This window comes from Gorilla gorilla, chromosome 12 (assembly GCF_029281585.2).
Source record: "Gorilla gorilla gorilla isolate KB3781 chromosome 12, NHGRI_mGorGor1-v2.1_pri, whole genome shotgun sequence".
NCBI classification, from domain to species: domain Eukaryota; kingdom Metazoa; phylum Chordata; class Mammalia; order Primates; family Hominidae; genus Gorilla; species Gorilla gorilla.
The window spans coordinates 74,832,067-74,853,020 of NC_073236.2; the positions used below are offsets into that span (position 1 = coordinate 74,832,067).

The following is a 20,954-nucleotide window of genomic DNA, read 5'->3' on the forward strand; positions in this document are numbered from 1 at the left end:
GCAACCACTAATCTGCTGTCTTTATGGATTTACCTGTACTGAATATTTCATATAAATGGAATCCTGGCCAGGTGTGGTGGGTCACACCTGTAGTCCCAGCACGTAGGGAGGTTGAGGCAGGAGGATCACTTAACCTCAGTTCAAGCGAGACCTCGTCTCTACTAAAATTCAAAAAAATAAATATTGAAAATAAAAAATAAATGGAATCCTACAGTGTGTGACCTTTTGTGCTTGGTGTCTCTAACTTAGCATTTGTTTGTTTATTTCTTTTTAAGACTGGGGAAAAGATGGGAAGAAGCCAGTAGAGAAGGGAGATGTTGAAAACACAGGAGGGAAAGAGGAGGTGAGCAATAGGATGCATCCCTGAGAATGTGCTGGAGGGGATGGTATGGGGGAAGCCCAGGACGGACTGCCTTTACACCTGCGAGGGCTGCCTCTCACGGAGGAAGCAGGAGCGATGAGGCAGATGCCGACAAGATCCTCCTGATAGGTTTGGTGGCAGCTGAGGGGATTTCCACCTAATGGTTTCTGGGTTTTTTCTGCGAAATAAGAGCTTGACCATCTACTGAGAGGAGAGTAGTGGTATTGTAGGTTTGAAGAAAATGATGATAATTGGAAATAGCTGCTGTGGAGAAAGGGAAAAATCTTGCCGGGGAAATAGAGGAGGTTTTCTAGGCGATGTTGAGAGCCGAGTGAGGCTGGGGTCAGTGAATTCACAGTAACATAAATCTGTGGTGTGATCTGGTTTTATCTTCGGATCTCAGCAGCCTGGACGTGAGTGAGGTGTACGTGTCACATTTGGAGCCATGGCAACCATCCTGTGACCTGGAGGACAGAAGTCTAAAGGTAAAGTGAAAACACTGAGGATGGCGGAGCAGAGGATGGTGGGCGTCCCTCAGGCTGTTCTGTGCACAGTAGTGAGGATGACTCTGTTCGGAAGTCAGAACTCATTGCTCCTCTCCTCAAAACCCAATGATGACTCCCTCCCTCTCCACGAATAAAATTCCAAATCCATAAAGCCCCATGTGATCTGACTCCCCACTGCCTCTTTGATCTCATCCTTTTACTCTCCCCCTCCCTCCCTCCCTCCCTCCAAGCCAACCTCTGGCTTCCTTGTTGATCCTTGAATGTTTCCAGCACGCTCCAGCCTCATGGCCTCTGCCCTGGCTGTTCTGCTTCACCTGGGATGCTCTCAGCCTGGAGTGATCTCAGCCCACACCTGGCCTGTTCACCCACTTGCTTCAGCTCCCTGTGTAAATGTCACCACCTTGGAGAGGCATTCTCTGACCACTCTCTTTCTAATGCACCCCCTTCTTAATCGTTCTATTCCCTTTTCCTGCCTTATTGTTTTTCAGAGTGCATATTAGCACTTTACACTTTAAGGACTTGTTTATTCTCACACACACACTCTTACACTTCCTCATACTCACATGCACTCACACACAAACTCACACTCATATGCACTCACGCTCCCTGATACATGCATACACACTCTCTCACTCTCATGCTCACCCGCACTCACTCTCACACATGCACAAATGTGAACTTCCAGAAAGCAGCACCCTGGTCCATTCCCCGACACCTAGAGCAGCACCTGGCATCTAATAGGTATTCAACAAATCTTTATTGAATTAATTAATGAATTAAAATAAAAAGCCAGGGGCTGGGTGTGGTGGCTCACGCTGGTAATCCCAGCACTTTCGGAGGCCAAGGCAAGCACATCACCTGAGGTCAGGAGTCCAAGACCAGCCTGACCAACATGGTGAAACCTTGTCTCTACTAAAAATACAAAATTAGCTGGGCATAGTGGTGCATGCCTGTAATCCTAGCTACTCGAGAGGCTGAGGCAGGGGAATTGCTTGAATCCAGGAGGTGGAGTTTGCATGAGCCGAGATTGCGCCATTGCACTACAGCCTGGGCAACAAGAGCGAAACTCCGTCTCAAAAAAATACAAAAATAAAAATAAAAAGCCAGCGTGCTTGATGTTATTGAGTCACTGAACTGACCCTGGAGCCACCCAGGCCCAGACTTTTTGTCATGGGAGAGTTGTCAACTGCCAGGTCCTGGGAGAAAGCAGCTAAGGCTGAAGCAGGGGGGCAGGGCATGGGCACCCGGGATGGCACCCCTGGCACTCTGGTCAGAGCCCGCCCACTTCACCCATGGCCTGGCCCAGCTGGCCTGCCCCAGCCCTGCAGAGAAACTGAAACCAGAAATCTAGCTCTGAACCCTGGCCCCTCGCGTGTACGACAGCCCATGTGCTTGGTTCCTGCAAGAGAAAAATCCCACACTTCTCCAACCAGGACAAACCTGGTGTTTTCAGAACTTCCTGTCCCCAGGTTCACTGGTAGAGAATGGATTCAGTTGTAAATAGCAGGAATCTGAAAATAGCAGCTTCAGCAAATTAGGGGTTTAAGTTTCCCAACCGCACAAGCCTAGACTAGAGGTGTATGGGTCAGGGCAGGTGCAGCAGCTCTGTGCTCTCAGTGGCCCTGAGTCCTTCTGTCAGTCTCTCTTCTGTCCTGAGCATGTGGCACTGATTCCCACTTTCCCAAGCAAAGCCAGCGTTCTGATAATGAGGAAGAGAGGTGACCACGGCCAGAGTGCAGGCCAGTGGTTTTTCTTTTTTTCTTTATTTGCGATGGAGCCTAGCTCTGTCACCTGGGCTGGGGGTGCAGTGGCATGATCTCAGCTCACTGCAACCTCCGCCTCCTGTGTTCAAGCGATTCTCCTGCCTCAGCCCATGAGTAGCTGGGATTACAGCCATCATGCTCAGCTATTTGGTATTTTTAGTAGAGATGGGGTTTCACCATATTGGCCAGGCTGGTCTCAAACTCCTGACCTCAAGTGATCTGCCCACCTCAGGCCAGTGGTTTTCAAACTTTGCGTGCACTGGAGTTACCTGGAGGGCTTGTTCAAACTGAGATTTTGCTCCTCCTCTCAGTTTCCTCCCTCACCAGTTTCCCAGTGATGCCAGTAACCAGGGACCATTCTTTGAGAACTACTGGCAACTGGTGTTGTCTGCTACCCCAGGTGATGTCACCTGGAATGTAAGAGAAATATGCAGAGTGGGAAAGCTGGCCACTGACTTACTGGCTTATCCTTAGAGTGGTCACCATTGACTTACAGGGACAACCTCAGTGTAGCTAAGTCTCATCTTATTTGGCTGTGTCCTCCTTCAGCCCCCTCACTTCCAGCACTCCTCCCACCTTCCTCTGTTGCCCATACAAGAAACTGGCTTCAGGACTTTCTGGCCAAGTGTGTGTGTTTGCACAGAATGCTGAATCCAACTCCCAGGTGCCCAGAGAAGTCAGGACTGGGCTGCTCCTTGCAGACTTTTTGTGAGAGGCTCCAAGCTGCCCTTCCTGGCTAGCAGGCTCTTCTGGAGAAAGGATGTTTACCTTTCACAGGTGAGGGTAGAACTCATTGCCACCTTTTGCTGTAAGTTTCTAAAGACACATGCTGCATGAATGTCTTAATGTCCTGCCCTAAGAAAAGTTTTCCATGTGGACAGGTACCCACCTGTGCTTTTGTTGAAGAGGATATATATTTTTTAATTGAGATATAATTCACATACCATAAAACCGTCTTTTAAAAATGTACAAATCAGAGGGGTTTTTAAAAGTATATCCATGGAGTTCTGTAACTATCACCACGAATTCCAGAACATTTTCATTACCCCATAAAGAAACCCCACACCCTTTAGCCATTACTCCCAAATTCCTGATCCCACAGCACTAGCCCCCAGCAAACAACCTTCTGTCTCTGTGGACCTGCCTATTCTGGACGTTTCATATAAATGGAGTCATGCAACATGGGAACATTTGTTTCCGGCTTCTTTCACTTAGCATAATGTTTTCAAGATTCATCCGTATTCTAGCATGTATTATTCTTTTTATGGCCAAATAATATTCCATTGCATGGATATATCACATTTTGTTTAACCATTCATCAGTTGATGGACATTTGAGTTGGTTTTTTTTTGTGTTTGGCTATTACGGATAATTCTTCCATGAACGTTCATATGTGAGTTTTTGTGTGGAAACGTTTTCATTTCTCTTGGGTACCTACTTAGGAGTGGAAGTGCTGGGCTATACCATATGGTATGTTAATCTGTTTTGCATTGCTATAAAGAAATACCTGAGGCTGGGTAATTTATAAAGAAAAGAGGTTTATTTGGCCCACAGTTCTGCAGTCTATACAAGCATAGCACTGGCATCTGCTCAGCTTCTGGTGAGGCCTCAGGAAGCTTTTACTCATGGCAGAAGGTGGAGGGGAAGCAGGTATGTCACATGGTGAGACAGTGAGCAGGAGAGATGAGGAGGTGCCAGGCTGTTTTTTAGCAATCAGATCTTGCCTTAACTAATAGAGTGAGAACTTGCCCATTACCATGGGGAGGGTACCAAGCAATTCATGAGGGATCCGCCCCCCATGACCCAAACGCCTCCCACCAGGCCCCACCTCCAACACCAGGATCAAATTTCAACATGAGATTTGCAAGGAACAAACATCCAAACTATATCATATGATAACTCTAAGCTTAACTGCTGAAGGAACTGCCAGACTGTTTGTCAAAACTTCTGCATGATTTTACATTCTCCCAGCAGTGTATGAGGGTTCAACTTTCTCCATATCCTCGCCAACACCTGTTATTGTCTGTCTTTTTCATTGTGGCCATCCTAGTAGATATGAAGTGGTATCTCATTGCGGTTTTGATTGATGATGTTATTTTACAAGAATATGTCTGAATGGTACTCATGAGAGCTGTCTCCAAATATCTGAGGGCTTATTAGTTCTAAGGGGGGACTTATAAGTTGCTATGGTTGTGGGCCCAAAGTTGGAAGACTCTGCTCATCAAAAGGAGGCACGAGTCACACAGCAAGTCAGCACCTCATGTGTGTTCAGCACTGTTGAAGTTAAACCATTAGGCTCGTACTTTGCGTCAGGCTTCTTGCTAAGTCCCAGGGATGTAATAAATCCCAAGCTCCTGGCAATCCTAGGATGCCTGCCTTGTTATCCCCATTTTAGGAATAAGGAAACCGAGGCTCCTCTAGGTTAAATCACTTGGCCAAGGTCACACTGAATAGGTCTGGGATTTGGACCCAGTTCTGCTAGACTCTAAACCCAGTGCACTTAGCCATTACACTCTACTATTGTGAAGGATATGGAAGCATAACATGTGAGGCTTGGTTTCAAACAGTTCAGTTGTAGGCACAAACTAAAATGCATGAAATAGTGATGAATTAGAGGAAAACAGTGGATTATTAATTACTGAGGTATGGGGTGGTACCATTCTTGGAGGGAGCAGGAGTTTGTGTCAGTTAGCATTGACTAGATTATGTATCAGTAACAGATAATCCCAATATTATAGTGGCTTAAAGGAACAAAGATTTATTTCTCATGCTGCATGTCCGTTGGGAGTCCACAAGGGGGCTGTACTTGTCAGAGTCACTCAGAGTGATGTCAAGATATCACTCAGAGTCACTCAAGCTGATGGAGCTTCCCTGCCTCCATTGTTGCTGGTTGCTTTGCCAGAATGAGCAAGATGAATGAATCTTGCACTAGCTCCTGTCTGGCAGTGACACACCTCAGTTCCATTCACCTTCGCTCACCAATGCAAATGATGTGGCCACACCCAACTTCAAGGGGGGAGGAAGTATAATCTTTCCATGTTCCAGGTGGAGTAGTAAAAACACTTGGTGGACTACACCAACAACTGCCACCGAGTTTGTAGACAGAATCACGTAGGACTTGTGGGTACTGAGCACCAGTTCAAGCCAAGGGCAAAATGAAGTCTCCATTTTTTACACAGAAGAATCTAGGCCTGCAAATAAACAGGTCAGTGAACTATCCACTAGGAAACTCACTGGAATACAAGAACATTTATTCATTACTCTAGCAACACCAAGAGATGGTGCCCCATGCATGGACAAGCAGGGACCACCTTGGTTCCACCTGCCTACGGAACAGTCGTCTATCAGGTTGCATGGTATTCTTTCCTTAATGTGACATTTTCATATGAAAAAGCCCCTATTTTCAGCAGCAACCCAGTTAGGTCTCTTTGGTTATTTTTGCATTGTGTACCTCCCATCACATGTTAGGGTTGGACAAAGATCCAGGAAGCCAGGCTTGGAAGAGAGGCTGTCTGAGTCTTGACCTACCTGCTGCTGCCTGGAGAGGCAGGGCTCCCCTACAATATCCAGCCTGCTCTCCTGGTTGACCAGCACTCCCTGGGAAAGGTTAGTGGCATACACACAGCCCTGGGCAGCAAAGTAGGGACTGAATTGAAACAGATACTAACTAAAATAAGACCTGCCCATTATTGTATCGATCTGTGCTTTTCAGCTTTTTAAAAACAATTTCTTCTTCAGATTGACATACAAGTCTCAAAGGTCATCCCTGACCCAAGGTTCTGATACATGAAGCAGCATCTCTCTTGTCTGTGTGTCCCCACTTGCCAAGAGTATTTTTTTTTTTTTTTTGAGATGGAGTCTTGCTCTGTCACCAGGCTGGAGTGCAGTGGTGCGATCTCAGCTCACTGCAACCTCTGCCTCTCAGGTTCAAGCGATTCCCCTGCCTCAGCCTCTTGAGTAGCTGGGACTATAGGCGTGTGCCACCACACCCAGCTAATTTTTGTATTTTTAGTAGAGTCAGGGTTTCACCATGTTGGCCAGGATGATCTCGCTCTCTTGACCTCGTGATCCACCCACCTCGGCCTGCCAAAGGGCTGGGATTATAGGCGTGAGCCACTGCAACCAGCCAAGAGTATTTTATTGAATTTTACTTTCTATACTTTTGTCAGAAAATAAAAATTTCCAAATATAAAATGTTATTATTTATAATTATTAATTATATTAAAATTGAATCTTCCTTTTAGAAACACTCATGTTTCTGTGAACCAGCAAGTACATCACTCCCTTGGGTTAGAGCCCCCAGTTGAGACTCGATGAACTCCAGCAGAGACTCTGACGAAGGAGTGACACAGTGTGTTGGGTGAGAGAGAAATGTGAAGCCCAGCAAACATATGTTCAAATCCAGATGCCACCATTCAGTAAACATGCACCCCGAGCAACTTTCCAGGGCTTATTTTCTTTGTCTATAAAATGGGAACAACAGGTACAGTACCATCTAGTCCATGGGGGTCACCAGAAGAAACTAGAAGATGTAACACACAAGGAACATTTAGAAGCAAGCATGTAACAAACACTCAGCAAATGGCGATCACATTATAACTTGTCCACCCAAATAGATATGACCAGTGGTAACACGGAACTGAGAATTTTCACAATGTACTATTTTTACATCTTAATTTCTTTGGGCTTCTCTGCTTCCTCTTTTTAAAAAAGCTTACCGCCCACTTGTTTTTCTGGAAGGGGATGAACATAGATAAAAAGAGAGTTTAAGAACTCTTCATGGAAAGATAGCCAAACCACTAAAATACTATTTCAACAGAGGAGGTCACAGAATGGTGGAATGGTAGATCTGTAGGACTAAAGGAGACCTCAGATTTGTCACTCTTATCTGACTCATGAAACTGAGACCCAGAGAGGTGAAAGGGTGTGCTCGGTCTGGTAGCTGTGTTGCAGACTATGTGAGTGGCACCTCTTGGTGTCATGCAATGCATAACAACCACCTGTGCAGCCTCATGGCCCTGCACAACCTCCTGACCACAGCGATGGAATAAAGTGGTCCAGTCAGGGGCATTTTCAGCCTCTGGGGATGTTGATATAGTAACTCCTCCTCTTTTCCCGTACCCTGAAAAAATGCAGCCCAAGAAGCTGCCAATGCTCTTACAGCTGTGAGGGGAGGGGCTGCTCGAGGAGAGGGGTAACCTAGAGTTGAGAGATGGAGGAAGAGATACAGAATCTGGATGGCTATGCTCTGATCCTGTAATCCGACTATGCCTGAATGTGGATCTACCTTCCAAAGGTAGGGTGCTTTTCGTTTGTTTGAGCCATCTGGTGTCAGATGTTCTGTCACTTACTACCTTGTTATAATTAATAGAGGAGCTCAAAGAGCTATAAATATCTAAGGAGGAAGAGTTCAGGTTGCAAAGCCTTCCTGGACAAGGTTGCTTCAAAGGAAGGTCTGAAAGGAAGAATGGGAGGCAGGCAGGCTGCAAAGGGAGAGAAAATTCAGGGAAGGAGAAGACCAGGAACAGAGGCCTGAGATATGAGAGCCTGGTACTATGGACTGGACGCTTGTGCCTCTCCCCTTCCCCCTAATCGACTTGTTGAAGCCCAGTCCCCAGTGTGATGGCATTAGGTGGGGTGGCCTCTGGAAAGTAATTAGGCCATGAGGGTGAATCCCTCATGAACGGGGTTAGTGTCTTCATGAAAAGACAGGAGAGAGCTTGCTTTCTATCCTCTCTGCCATGTGAGGACACAACGAGAAAATGGTCATCTGCAAACGAGGAAGAGGTCCCTTACCAGAGCCGACCATGCTGGCGCCCTGATCTCAGACTTCCTGGCCTCTAGAACAGTGAGAAATAAATCTCTGTTGTCTAAGCCACCCAGTATATAGTCATTTATAACAGCACAGAGTGACTGAGACACCTGGGGTGGTGGTGTTTGGGGAATCATATTTAATTAAGCCTATTTGGTTAGAGTGTTGGATATCCAAAGCAGGTAACGGGGGTTAGGATTAAAGATGTAGGTTCCTACCAGTCTGTGAGTTTGTTCTTTTGTATTTTGGATAATAATTCAGCAAGAGAGGAGGGATGAGAATGAAAGGAGAGAACTGGTTGTGAGACTACTGGTAATTTTTTGAAGTATGAGAATCCATGGCTTCTAGGGTGACCAACTGTTCTGATTTGCCCGGGACTGAGGAATTTCCCAGGATGTGGTACTTTCAGTGCTAAAACTGAACAGTTCCATGCAAATGGGGATGATTGATCACCCTGAAACATCACCCAAACCATAAAGGAAGATATTGATAGATTTCATTCCATAAAAAATAACATGTGAATGAAAAAATAGAAAATAGTCTGAATGCATCTAAACTGTTTTTCTCTAGAAAAAAATTAAAATAAATGACTATCTCTTTGGGACTCAAGCCATTTAGTGACATTGCCCTCCATTTCCTGATTGCCAGTATCCAACCTCCTTGTGCCTGAACCCCATCAGTACTAGGAGCCCTGTCACCTATGAATTCCCAAGTTCCTACATCTCACTTTAGCCAAAATCATCCATGTTTGCAGCACTCTCTTGCCTGTCATGGCCCTCCAACCTCCTGGAGCCCTCTGACTCCTCCATTGTTGATCTTTCTTTCTTCTGTCTTCCTTCTCTAGCTAGTCAAGATCACCTAATCAGTCACTTCAAATAACTTGGTCGATATCATACCCTGTGGTCCTCTGCACTTGGCAAAATTCTGGACTCCAGATCAATTCCACGATCTATTCACCTTCTGCACAAAGGATGTGGAAAAACCGCAGATGAATTCTCAACTGCAGACCAATGCTTCTTTATATTCTTCTCTCCCACTTCCCACACAACTTTGAGCCCCTGCTCTACCACTGAACTAGCTGTGTGATTTGGGGCAAGTTGCTTCATCTCTCTGGGTCACTGTTTTCTCACCCAAAAAGTGAGATGTTGTAAGGAATAACTGAGTTAGTACGCATAAAATGCTAAGCACAGGCAATGGCATGTAATAAGCACCTCATAAATGCTGGCTTTTACTGGTGCTAGGATTTTGAATGCACACTTAGAGGGGTTAAATCAGTGTGTCAGGAAGTAGCAGGTCATAGCATTGTGATGTTTGACAAATAAATCACACAGGACACTAAACTGTGCAAAATTTTACTTTTGCAAAGATTTAATTCCACATTTCACCAAAGATGATGCTTTGGTCATCAGTCAATGATGAAGGCATCATTGACTAATGATCCCTTATGATCATTAGTCATAAGGGAAATGCAAATTAAACCCACAATATACCACTATGCATATGTTACAATGTCTAAAGTTTAAAAGACTGATCATCCCAAATTTTGGCAAGAATGTGAAGAAACTAGAACTCTCATACCCTGCTAGTGGGAATGGAAAACACTTGAAAGAACAGTTTACTGTTTCTTTTTCATTTTTTGGCACTTTCTTAATATGCTAGATAAACATCTACCATAAGATCCAACTATTCCACTCCTAGGTATTTACCCAAAAGACGAGAAAGCGTAGGTCCACACAAAGATTTGTACACAAATGTTCACAGCAGCATTATCTATAATGGCCCCAAAACTGGAAACAAGCCAACTGTCCCTTAACAGGGACATGGATGGATAAACAAATTGCATTGTATTCATACAGTGGACATAGTCCTCAATAACAAAAAGAATGAAGTATTGATACAACACAACATGGATGAATCACAAAATTATATTGAGTGAATGAAGCCAGGAAAAATAGGACATATGGCTTAATTTCATTTATATAAAATTCTAGAAAATGGAAACTCATTTATGGTGACAGTAGGCAGTTCAGTTATTGCCTGGGAAATGAGGAGGGGAAGGTGAAAAAGGGCAGGAGTGAGAAATTACAAATGGGCTTGAGAAAACTTTCTGGGGTGATAGATACGTTATCTTGATTGTGGTGATGGTTTCACTGGTGTATAAATATGTCAAAACATGTTGAATTGCATACTTCAAATATATGTAGTTTGTTGTATGCCAGTTGTCCTTCAAGAAAGCTATTACAAAATGACTTTTGCAGATTAAGAGTCTCAGCTCTTAGAGATGTCAGCTGCAAAAAGGGAACCCAGTTGACTTGGATAGGAAATGCATGTCACCATATTGCTTAGACACCACCAAACTAGTGAAATAGCTTAAAGGGATCTGATATGAATAAATGTATAATTACTGTTTGGAAGATATTTGTTGTAGTTTATTATTTTATAGTTGCATCCAGAATAAGAAACCATGAAGACACATATAAATATTTTCCAGTGCTAAAATATTTGCCTCTTGAGCAGGGTTGAGTGGATTATTAAGAATTCCAAACAATAATTACACATTAGTTTAAATATAAGCCTAGGACTAAAAAGAAATATATCTCAAAAAGATAATAAAATGAAACAAGCAAATGTTCACAATGGCAATTAGCACCAATTTAGTAAAAGAGAAGGACAGTCCGTATTCCTTAAAGGGAAGCCAATTCCTGAGGCTTTCTCCCCACATTCATCAAGGCTGCTGAAGAGGGCATTTCCCAAAGAACAGCAGCCTCCAATGAGTGCCTGGCCATGTGAGAGAAATTATAAGTAGATGGCTGCTAGGACGTTGTTTTTCCCAAAGGGGAAATTGTGCCAAACCCAAGTGGGAGAAGGCAGCCAAGAAGAAGAGAGCAGGCTCACCACAATGTAAAGCAGCAAAAAAGGAAAAGTGCCCAGGTCACAGTGACTCTCTCACTGTCAGACTAATAACTGTCATTTCTTGCTGCTGTCAGTAAGACTTTTCTCCAGCAGCAATCCCCTATCTACCAATTTTCTTTCCTAATCTTGGGCCAGAATCCCCTAAGATATATGGAACATTTTACTAGGAAATAGTACCAGATTTCCCTAAAGAATTAAAAACCTAAAACCCAAAAGGAGTAGGGTGATCAGGCAAGTGGAATAACTATAACAAATAACTAAATATAAGAAATAGCCAGGTGTGGTGGGTCAGGAGTGTGAGGCTGCCGTGAGCTATAATTGTGCCACTGTATCCAGAGCCTGGGCAACAGAGCAAGACCCTGTTTCTGGGGGGTAATGGGGGGAAGGAATGTATACAGAGGCCAGACGTGGTGGCTCACGCCTGTAATCTCAGCACTTTGGGAGGCTGAGGTTGGTGGATCAACCTCTGAGTTGGTGGAGTTTTTAAATGCCCCTTGGAACTGACATAAATGTTTCCTACAGAAGAAGAAAGGCAAGGAAGAGTTGAGGCTCTAGCTAGCCCTGTGGCTGTGGGTGAGCTGCCCGGCCTTTTCAAGCCTCAGTTTCCTTGCCTGTCAAATGGGATTGTTAATGGCTACCTCACAGGGTTGCTGAGATGCTAAGAGCCCTGAAAGTGTTTTGCAAAAGCCAAAGCATTTTACCAACATGGAAAATTAGCACCATCTGTGGGTCTATGGAAAATCAGACAGAACTTTGATATATTGTTTATACCAGGTTTCTTGATACTTTTTAAACAATATCCTGGGCTGGTTGGGGTAGCTCATGCCTATAATTCCACAATTTTGGGAGGTCAAGGCAGGAGGATTGCTTGAGCCCAGAATTCGAGACCAGCCTGGGCAACATAGTGAGACCTCATCTCTATGAAAATTAAAAAATAAAAAAACACAAAAAAACCACCAACCAAGAATATTATGCAAAGCTTTAATTTCGGCCCATTGCATTATGAAAACAAGTAGACATTTGTCTTGCTTCCCAGTTGTACAAATTTCTGCCTCCCTTGAGATCTTGATTTATCTGTCCCCTTTATCCCACCCACCATCATGTGTCTAAGGAGATGACAACGACAACCCAACTGAGGAGGCTGGACCCAAGGACTAAACTGTGGTTGGCCTTAAGGTCTGACTGGAAGCCAGCAGTTCCTGGCTCCTCACCCCCTTTGCCTCTCCTCCCCAGAGCTGAAGCCACATGTATTAGTCCTTTCTCACACTGCCATAAATAACTACCTGAGGCTGGGTAATTTATGAAGAAAAGAGGTTTAATCAACTCAAGTTCCACAGATTTGACAGGAAGCATGGCTGGGAGGCCTCAAGAAACTACTTACAATCATGGCGGAAGGTGAAAGGGAAGCAGGTACATCTTACCATGGCAGAGCAGGAGAGAGAGAGAGCACGAAGCGGGTAGTGCGACGCACTTTTAAACCATCAGATCTTGTGAGAACTCACATACTATCACAAGAACAGCAAGGGGGAAACTGCCCCTATGATCCAATCACCTCCCACCAGGTCTTTCCCCCAACGCTGGGGATTACAATTCAACATGAAATTTGGGTGGGGACACAGAGTTAAACCACATCATTCTTCCCCTGGCCCCTCCCAAACCTCATATCCTTCTCACATTTCAAAACCAATCAGGCCTTCCTAAGAGTCTTCCAAAGTCTTCACTCATTCCAGCATCAACTCAAAAGTCCAAGTCCAAAGTCTCATCAGAGACAAGGCCAGTCCTATCCGCCTATGAGACCGTAAAATCAAAAACAAGTTAGTTACTTCCAAGATAAGATGGGGGTACAGGCATTGGGTAAATGCACCCATTCCAAATGGGAGAAGTTGGCCAAAACAAAGGGGCTACAGGCCCCATGCAATTTTGAAACCCATCAGGACAGTCATTAAATCTTCTTTTTTTTTTTCCGAGGCAAAGTCTGGCTCCGTCACCTATGATGGGGTGCAGTGGCACAATCTTGGCTCACAGCCTCCGCCTCCAGGGCTCAAGCCATCCTCCTACCTCAGCCTCCCAAGTAGCTTGGACCACAGGTACACACCACCACGCCCAGCTAATTTTTTTTTTTTTTAAAAGAGACAGGGTTTTGCCATGCTGCCCAGGCTGGTCTCAAACTTGTGAGCTCAAGTGATCCACCACCTTGGGCTCCCAAAGTGCTGGGATCACAGGTGTGTGCCACTGTGCCCAGCTGATTAAATCTTAAAGCTCCAAAATAATCTTCTTTGACTCCATGTCTCACATCCACGCCATGCTGATGTAAGAGGTGGGCTCCCATGTGCCATGTCCCAAGGCTGCACAGAGCAGCTGGGCCCTGGGCCTGGCCCATGAAACCATTTTTCCCTCCTAGGCCTCTGGGCTTGTGATACAAAGGGGCTGCTGTGAAGGTCTCTGACATGCCCTGGAGATATTTTCCCCATTGTCTTGGCAATTAACATTTGGCTCCTCTTTACTTATGCAAATTTCTGTAGCTGGCTTGAATTTCTCCCCAGAAAATGGGTTTTTCTTTTTTACTGCATGGTCAGGCTGCAAATTTTCCAAACTTTTATGCTCTGCTTCACTTTTAAATGTAAGTTCCAATTTCAAACCATCCCTTTCTCTATGCATATCAGCATACACTTTTAGAAACAGCCAGGTCACATCTTGAATGCTTTGCTGCTTAGAAATTTCTTCTACCAGATATCATATGTCATCACTTCCAAATGGAAAGTCCCACAGATCTCTAGGGCAGGGGCAAAATGCCACCAGTGTCTTTGCTAAAGCATAGTAAGAGTGACCTTTACTCCAGTTCCCAGTAAATTTCTCATCTCCATCTGAGACCACCTCAGCCTGGACTTCGTTGTCCATATCACTGTCAGCATTTTGGTCAAAACCACTCAACAAGTCTCTAGGAAGTTTCTAACTTTCCACATCTTCCTGTCTTCTTCTGAACCCTCCAAACTGTTACAACCTTTGCATGTTACCCAATTCCAAAGTCACTTTGTCATTTTTAGGTATTTCTATAGCAGTGCCTGACTCCCAGTACCAATTTTCTGTATTAGTTCATTCTCACACTGCTATGAAGAACTACCTGAGACTGGTGATTGAATCATGGGGGTGGACTCCCACTAGGCCCCACCCGCAAAATGTGGGGATTGCAATTTGAGATGAGATTTGGGTGGGGACACAGAGCCAAACCAAACCACCACAGCATTCCGTCTCTGGTCCCAGCCAACTGCAGACTCTCAGGCTTTCATGCTGCATCCCTAGTATCTGCCTGTTCCAGCATCTTGAATGCTAGTTCAGGTTGTAAGCAAATACCTATGCAGTCCTTGTTCCTGAGGCTCAGTCATCATAACCTGTCCAGAAGCTTGGGGCACTTAGGATGGGGTTCCTGCCTTGCCTTTTCCAAACACAGTTCATTTCCCCTGTCCTTGCTACAAGAATGGGTCTCCCCCAAAATTCGGGCCACATGTCCAGGCTATTGTCCTCTCTGCAGACATGCCTGATGAGCTGACCTGTGAGGACCTCTGAATAAATCAGGGATTCTCAGCCTCAGCACTGTTGACATTTTAGTGGGATAATTCTTCACTGGGGGCATGTGGCTGTCCTGGGCATCGCAGAATGTTTACCAGCACCCTTGGCCTCTACCCACTGGATGCCAGTAGCACCCCTCACCCAAGATGTGAGAACCCAGCCTGGATGTGAGACATGGAGTCAAAGAAGATTATTTTGGAGCTTTAAGATTTAATCGGCTGGGCACAGTGGCTCACACCTGTGATCCCAGCACTTTAAGAGTCCAAGGTGGTGGATCACTTGAGCTCATAAGTTTGAGACCAGCCTGGGCAGCGTGGCAAAACCCTGTCTCTATTAAAAAAAAAAAAATTAGCTGGGCGTGGTGGTGTGTACCTGTGGTCCAAGCTACTTGGGAGGCTGAGGTAGGAGGATGGCTTGAGCCCTGGAGGCAGAGGCTGTGAGCCAAGATTGTGCCACTGCACCCCATCATAGGTGATGGAGCTAGACCTTGCCCAGACATTGCCAACACTGTCCCCAGTGGAGAGTGACGAGATAAGGCTTCCTCTGAGAGCCCCTGTTGCTGCCTCCTGGAGACCTGTTACTGTCGGTTGGAGCCCCCAGTTGCCCCATGAATAGCTTCCACCTCTCATCAGTAAGCACAGTTTCAGAGACTGATCAGCTGGCCTTCCACTGTGGGACATTTGTTGAATTTTTGGCCACCCAGCCTTGACCCCACTTCCTGAGTTTGGGACCACCCCATTCAACATGGTGAGAGGCAAAGTCGGCTTTGTGTTAGGCAAAGACCCCTGCTGAGGTAAGGCACACTCTCTCGAAGCTTCCCTTGTGGTTAGGGCTTGGCTGGTTGGAGGCACTCACCTCAGACTTCAGGTTGGTGGGGATCTACTTTAACAGTGGCCACAGGGGCAGTCACCACAACCAGACCCAGTGATACCAGAACAAGCTACCTCCAGGGGTGTGACGTGGGCTCCGGTCCCATGACCTCCCTCCTTCTTCCCCATTTTGCAGACACAGTTCTGTCTTCCCACCACTGTGTGGCCACCCAGTATCCTCTCACTAAGTTTCTTTTCTGCCTGACTTAGCCAGCACCGGCTTCTGCAGTTGTATGTAGGTTGCTAAGGATTATCACCTCTTCTTCCCCATCCCCATCTGTGGGTCTGACCCCCATGGTGACCCATCTCCTCTGAATCTCTCCTCTCACAGTTGGCCTTCATGTCTAGACAGGTCCTTGGAGGATGGAAATACCTTTTTGTTCCAACTATCTGTGTTACAACCCTTCTAGAGGCCAGGCACGGTGGCTCACACCTGTAATCCCAGCACTTTGGGAGGCCAAGGCAGGGAGATCACCTGAGGTCGGGAGTTCGAGACCAGCCTGACCAATATGGTGAAACTCTATCTCTACTAAAAATACAAAAATTGGCCGGGCGTGGTGGCACGTGCCTGTCATCCCAGCTACTCGGGAGGCTGAAGCAGGAGAATTGTTTGAACCTGGGAGGCAGAGGTTGCAGTGAGCTGAGATTGAGCCACTGCACTCCAGCCTGGGCAACAGAGGGAGATCCTGTCTCAAAAAAACAAAAATACAAAAAACAAAAAACCCTTCTAGACATAGGCAGCTCTTACCTCACAAGCATCTGGTTTACAAGGGAGCATCCACTCACCATCATCACTAGTGTGTGGGCTGCTGCAGAAACTTCTGGAAGAGGTTTCTCTGTTAGTCTAGTGTGACATTTTGGCCTGTGGTCTTACTTCCACAAAACTTAGAAAATGATGTGTGAAAACAGCACTGAGAGGTGAGTGAGTTGTCTGAAGGCCACACACCTGGCTAGTGCTGAGTCCGTGGCAGGAACTGAGCTGCAGGGTCTCAGCCAGGCCACCTGCCTTCCCTAGTCCTTGCTGAGCCACCAGGACTAGCAAACAGTTCAGCAACAAAGTTAAAGGGTGCACTAGGCCGGAAAAATTGACCTGGTTTAAATTTTGGCAAGAATGGAGGCAGGGACTCAGCTAAGGTTGCCTTTCCTTTGTTTACCACTACCCTAGCCAACAAGCAGCACTGGGACGCCAAAGGTCCTGGGAGCATTGTGTGTGGTTCCCTTGCACGTAGCGGAACGAGATCAATATCTGTTGAAAGGAAGGTGATGAGGCAGAAGCCTCCTGCCCATGCTCCTCAACCATTACCTGGGTAGCTGCTAAATGACCTGATAAACACACTGAGCTCTGAGACCTTGGGGCTTCGAGATAAAGACAGGACTGGTTCTAGTGGCCCAGGGGTCCGGGTTTCTTTCTAGAAGCATATGTGTCTCCAGTAGCTGTCTGGGGAAGCTGCTGGGTTTTGTTAGGGGCATTGCAGGGAGATCACAGGGCAGCGGCTACTTGAAAGGCTTCGAGAACAAAATCAATACGGGCCCTGCAAGCCAAGATTTCACAGCAAATTTTAGCTATTTGCTGCTGCTGACCTGGAAAGAGTTGAGAGGGGGCGCCAGTTGCCTTTGTGGGAGGGGAAGGCTGTTGGCAAAGCCTGAGGTCAATGACCTCAATAGGAAGTAATAATAATAGGAGACCAGTAAAATTAGCTTCCTAGGGGCTGCTGATTGGCTACGAATTACCAGGCGCCGCACATACGGCTACAGCATGAACCTCCACAACAAGCCAGTGGAAGCCAATGGGGAAGGACATGTGACTTGCCCAAGGTCACCCAGCTGGCAAGGGTGAGAGCTGGGATTCCAACCCATTTTGCTGCACTTCAGAGCCCGGTCCCTGTCCACACCACACCACCACCTCCCAAGGATGACGAGAACATGACCTAGACTCTATGTGAAGGCACAGTAAGTACATCTTAGGTTTCCAGAGAACAGACTTGAAACCTTCTGCTGTGTTAATAAAAACTTACTTTCTCACCTTGCAAAATTGGCAACGGCTCTGCTCACCCCGACCACAGTCAGCCCCTGCTGATGGCTTTCCCAAAGACATTCCCACACCCCCAAGTCCAGGGGGAGGTTTGTGTCTCCCTCTCTACAGCAGATCCACTAGCATCCCTAGGGAGAATCTAATGAAACAGGAGATGAGTATTTAGCTATGCATTTTTCTTTCTTTTTTTATATTTATTTTTTGAGACATGATCTTTCTCTGTCACCCAGGTTGGAGTGCAGTGGCATGAATATGGCTCAGTGCAGCCTTGAACTCCTGGACTCAGTGATCCTGGACTCAGTATTTAGCTATGCATTTTTCTTTCTTTTTTTATATTTATTTTTTTGAGACAAGGTCTTTCTCTGTCACCCAGGTTGGAGTGCAGTGGCATGAACATGGCTTGAACTCCTGGACTCAGTGATCCTCCCACCTCAGTCTCCTGAGTAGCTGGGACCACAGGTGCTCACCACCACACCTGGCTAATTTTTTTATTTTTAGTAGTAATTTTTTAATTTTTAATTTTAGTAAAAAAAATTTTAAAATTAATTTTTAGTAGTAGTAATTTTAATTTTAAAAATTAAAACTAATTTTTAAATTTTTAGTAATTTTAATTCTTTAGCAAGAGATGCAGTCTTGATCTGTTGCCCAGGATGGTCTTGAACTCCTGGGCTCAAGTAATCCTCCTGCCTCGGCCTCCCAAGGTGCTGGGATTACAGGTGTGAGCTGCCACGCCCAGCCTAGTTGTGTACTTTTCTCAAGAGTGGCTACCTGATTTGGCTTAGTCTAATTTCTCCCAAGCCCTGTGGCAAGGGAACAGCATAATCATGTTAAAGTGTACATTGGAGCTAAACTTTATTTCTCCAAGGCCCTCACATTATTTCATAAAAAAGCAGCTGCAGAACCATATGTATGGTATAATCCTGTTTCTGTAAAAATAAAATCTCTATAAATTCATGTGTATTCATAAGAAATAACCTGAGAGGTTGTTCAGTAAATTGCTAACAGTAGTTGGCTCTGGGGAGCAGGATCAAGGCTGTGCTGTGTCTGTGGAAAGGGCCCTTACACTTTTTCCTTTATTTTTATTTCGTAGTTTTTCAGAGACAGAGTCTCACTGTGTCACCCAGGCTGGAGTGCAGTGGCATGATCATAGCTCACTGCAGCCTTGACCTCCTGGGCTCAAGTGATTCTCCAACTTCAGCCTCTCAAGTAGCTGGGACCACAGATGCATGCCACCACACCTGGCCCATTTTCTAGAATGTTATCTGAATGGAATAATATAGTACGTATTCCTTTTATCTTGCTTCTTGAATTGTAGTTTTTCTGCAATTCATCCATATCATTGAATGTATCAATAGTTCATTCCTTTTTAATTTCTGAGAGTATTTCATTGAATGGAAACATCTCAATTTGTTTATCCATTCACTTGTTGGTGGACATTTGGGTTGTTTTCAGTTTTTAGCCATTACTAATTAAGCTGTTATGAACATTATTGTACAAGTCTTTCTATGGCCATATATTACCTTGGGTGAATACAGTAAATACCTAGGAGTGGAATGGCTGGGTTATCAGTGCGTGTATGTTTATCATTTTAAGAAACTGCATAACTGTTTTCAAAGTAGTTGCACCATTCTGCATTACTATCTTCATTAATAAAGCATTTTTTTTTAAATGGCTTTACTGGTATTCATTGACCTTTACAATATAAACTATATAAGCTTTCCCCAGTTTCAGAGTTTGGGGTGGAATTTGGGAGACAGCTGAATCTTCTTCATAATAAAGGGAAAGAACTGAAGGTGGTGATGTAGGGTGTGGCCCCTGTATGGAGCCAGGAATCTGCACCCAAGTGGCAGAAACACAGACAATAAAAAGACCCAGGCCGGGTGCGGTGGCTCACGCCTGTAATCCCAGCACTTTGGGAGGCCGAGGCAGGCGGATCATAAGGTCTGGAGATCAAGACCATCCTGGCTAACACGGTGAAACCCCGTCTCTACTAAAAATACAAAAAATTATTGGTCGTAGTGGCACGTGCCTGTAGTCTCAGCTGCTTGGGAGGCTGAGGCAGGAGAATCGCTTGAACCCGGGAGGCAGAGGTTGCAGTGAGCCGAGATCACGCCACTGCACTCCAGCCTGGGCAACAGAGCAAGACTCCGTCTCAAAAAAAAAAAAAAAAAAAAAAGAAAGAAAGACCCAGTGGGCTGGGCACAGTGGTTCACATCTGTAATCCCAGCACTTTGGGAGGCTGAGGGGGGGCGGATGGCTTGAGCTGAAGAGTTTGAGACCAGCCTGGGCAACATGGCAAAACCCCGTTTGTACAAAAAATTAGCCAGGCATGGTGGTGCATGCCTGTGTTCTCAGCTACTTGGGAGGCTGAGGTGGGAGGATCACCCAAGACCAGGGAGGTCGAGGTTGCAGTGAGCCAAGATAGCATCACTACACTCCAGCCTGGGCGAAAGAGCGAGAACCTGTCTCAAAACAAAAACACAAAAAGATCCAGTGACTGTGTGGCCATGAATGGACTTGGGAAGAATGAAAATGAGTCCTGTGGGGTCCTATGGCTGTGTGGGATGTGGGCTGTGCTACATAAAGACCCCTCCTCAATTGCTACCATGAAGTCTCCAGTGAAGTCTCCGTTACTCACCCACACTTTTGCATGTGTGAATTCTGTTGGCCAGTGTTTCCCAAACTTCAGATAAGCACTTATCCTATAGCCTATTATTGTTCTCTAAATCAACTCACCTTACTTTTACCAAATTTATTTTATCTTTATCTCAACCTTATACAGATAGCTATTCCTTAAAACTATTTAGACTTAAAACATTAGCTTCTGGCCTCCGTTACTCATCTCATGGCCCACCAGTGGGCCTCACTGCACTGCTTGGGAAACTAGGTTTTAGGGGAACTCAAAGAAGGCCCAGAGCCTGGCAGCTGCATACATAGGCCCACTACACATATGTGAGATGTGCTTTGACATCCGCATGTTTTCCCCATTGTGAGGATGTGGGCTCCCATTCAAGCTTGGTGCTGAGCCTGGCACATCCTGAGTGGGCCACATACTCTTTTTAAAAGAATGGCAAAGCTCACGACTCATGGCCAGGCAGTATATGATCAGTGCCATACATGCAGAGGCCCTG

General features: G+C 45.5%; 1 protein-coding gene across 5 annotated transcripts in view; it reads left to right on the forward strand.

Moving 5' to 3' along the window:
• The first annotated feature begins 7,596 nt into the window (after nt 1-7,596).
• Nucleotides 7,597-20,954, forward strand: part of LOC134756790 (uncharacterized) — a 30,105-nt gene continuing 16,747 nt past the window's right edge. For 3 of the 5 annotated variants that reach the window (XM_063695850.1, XM_063695851.1, XM_063695849.1), the window contains exon 1: nt 7,597-7,926. In XM_063695850.1, the coding sequence (XP_063551920.1) occupies nt 7,898-7,926 (29 nt within the window). In that variant the 5' untranslated portion in view covers nt 7,597-7,897. The remainder of the gene's footprint in view (nt 7,927-20,954) is intronic. The other 2 variants (XR_010129968.1, XM_063695852.1) reach the window with 2 other exon arrangements.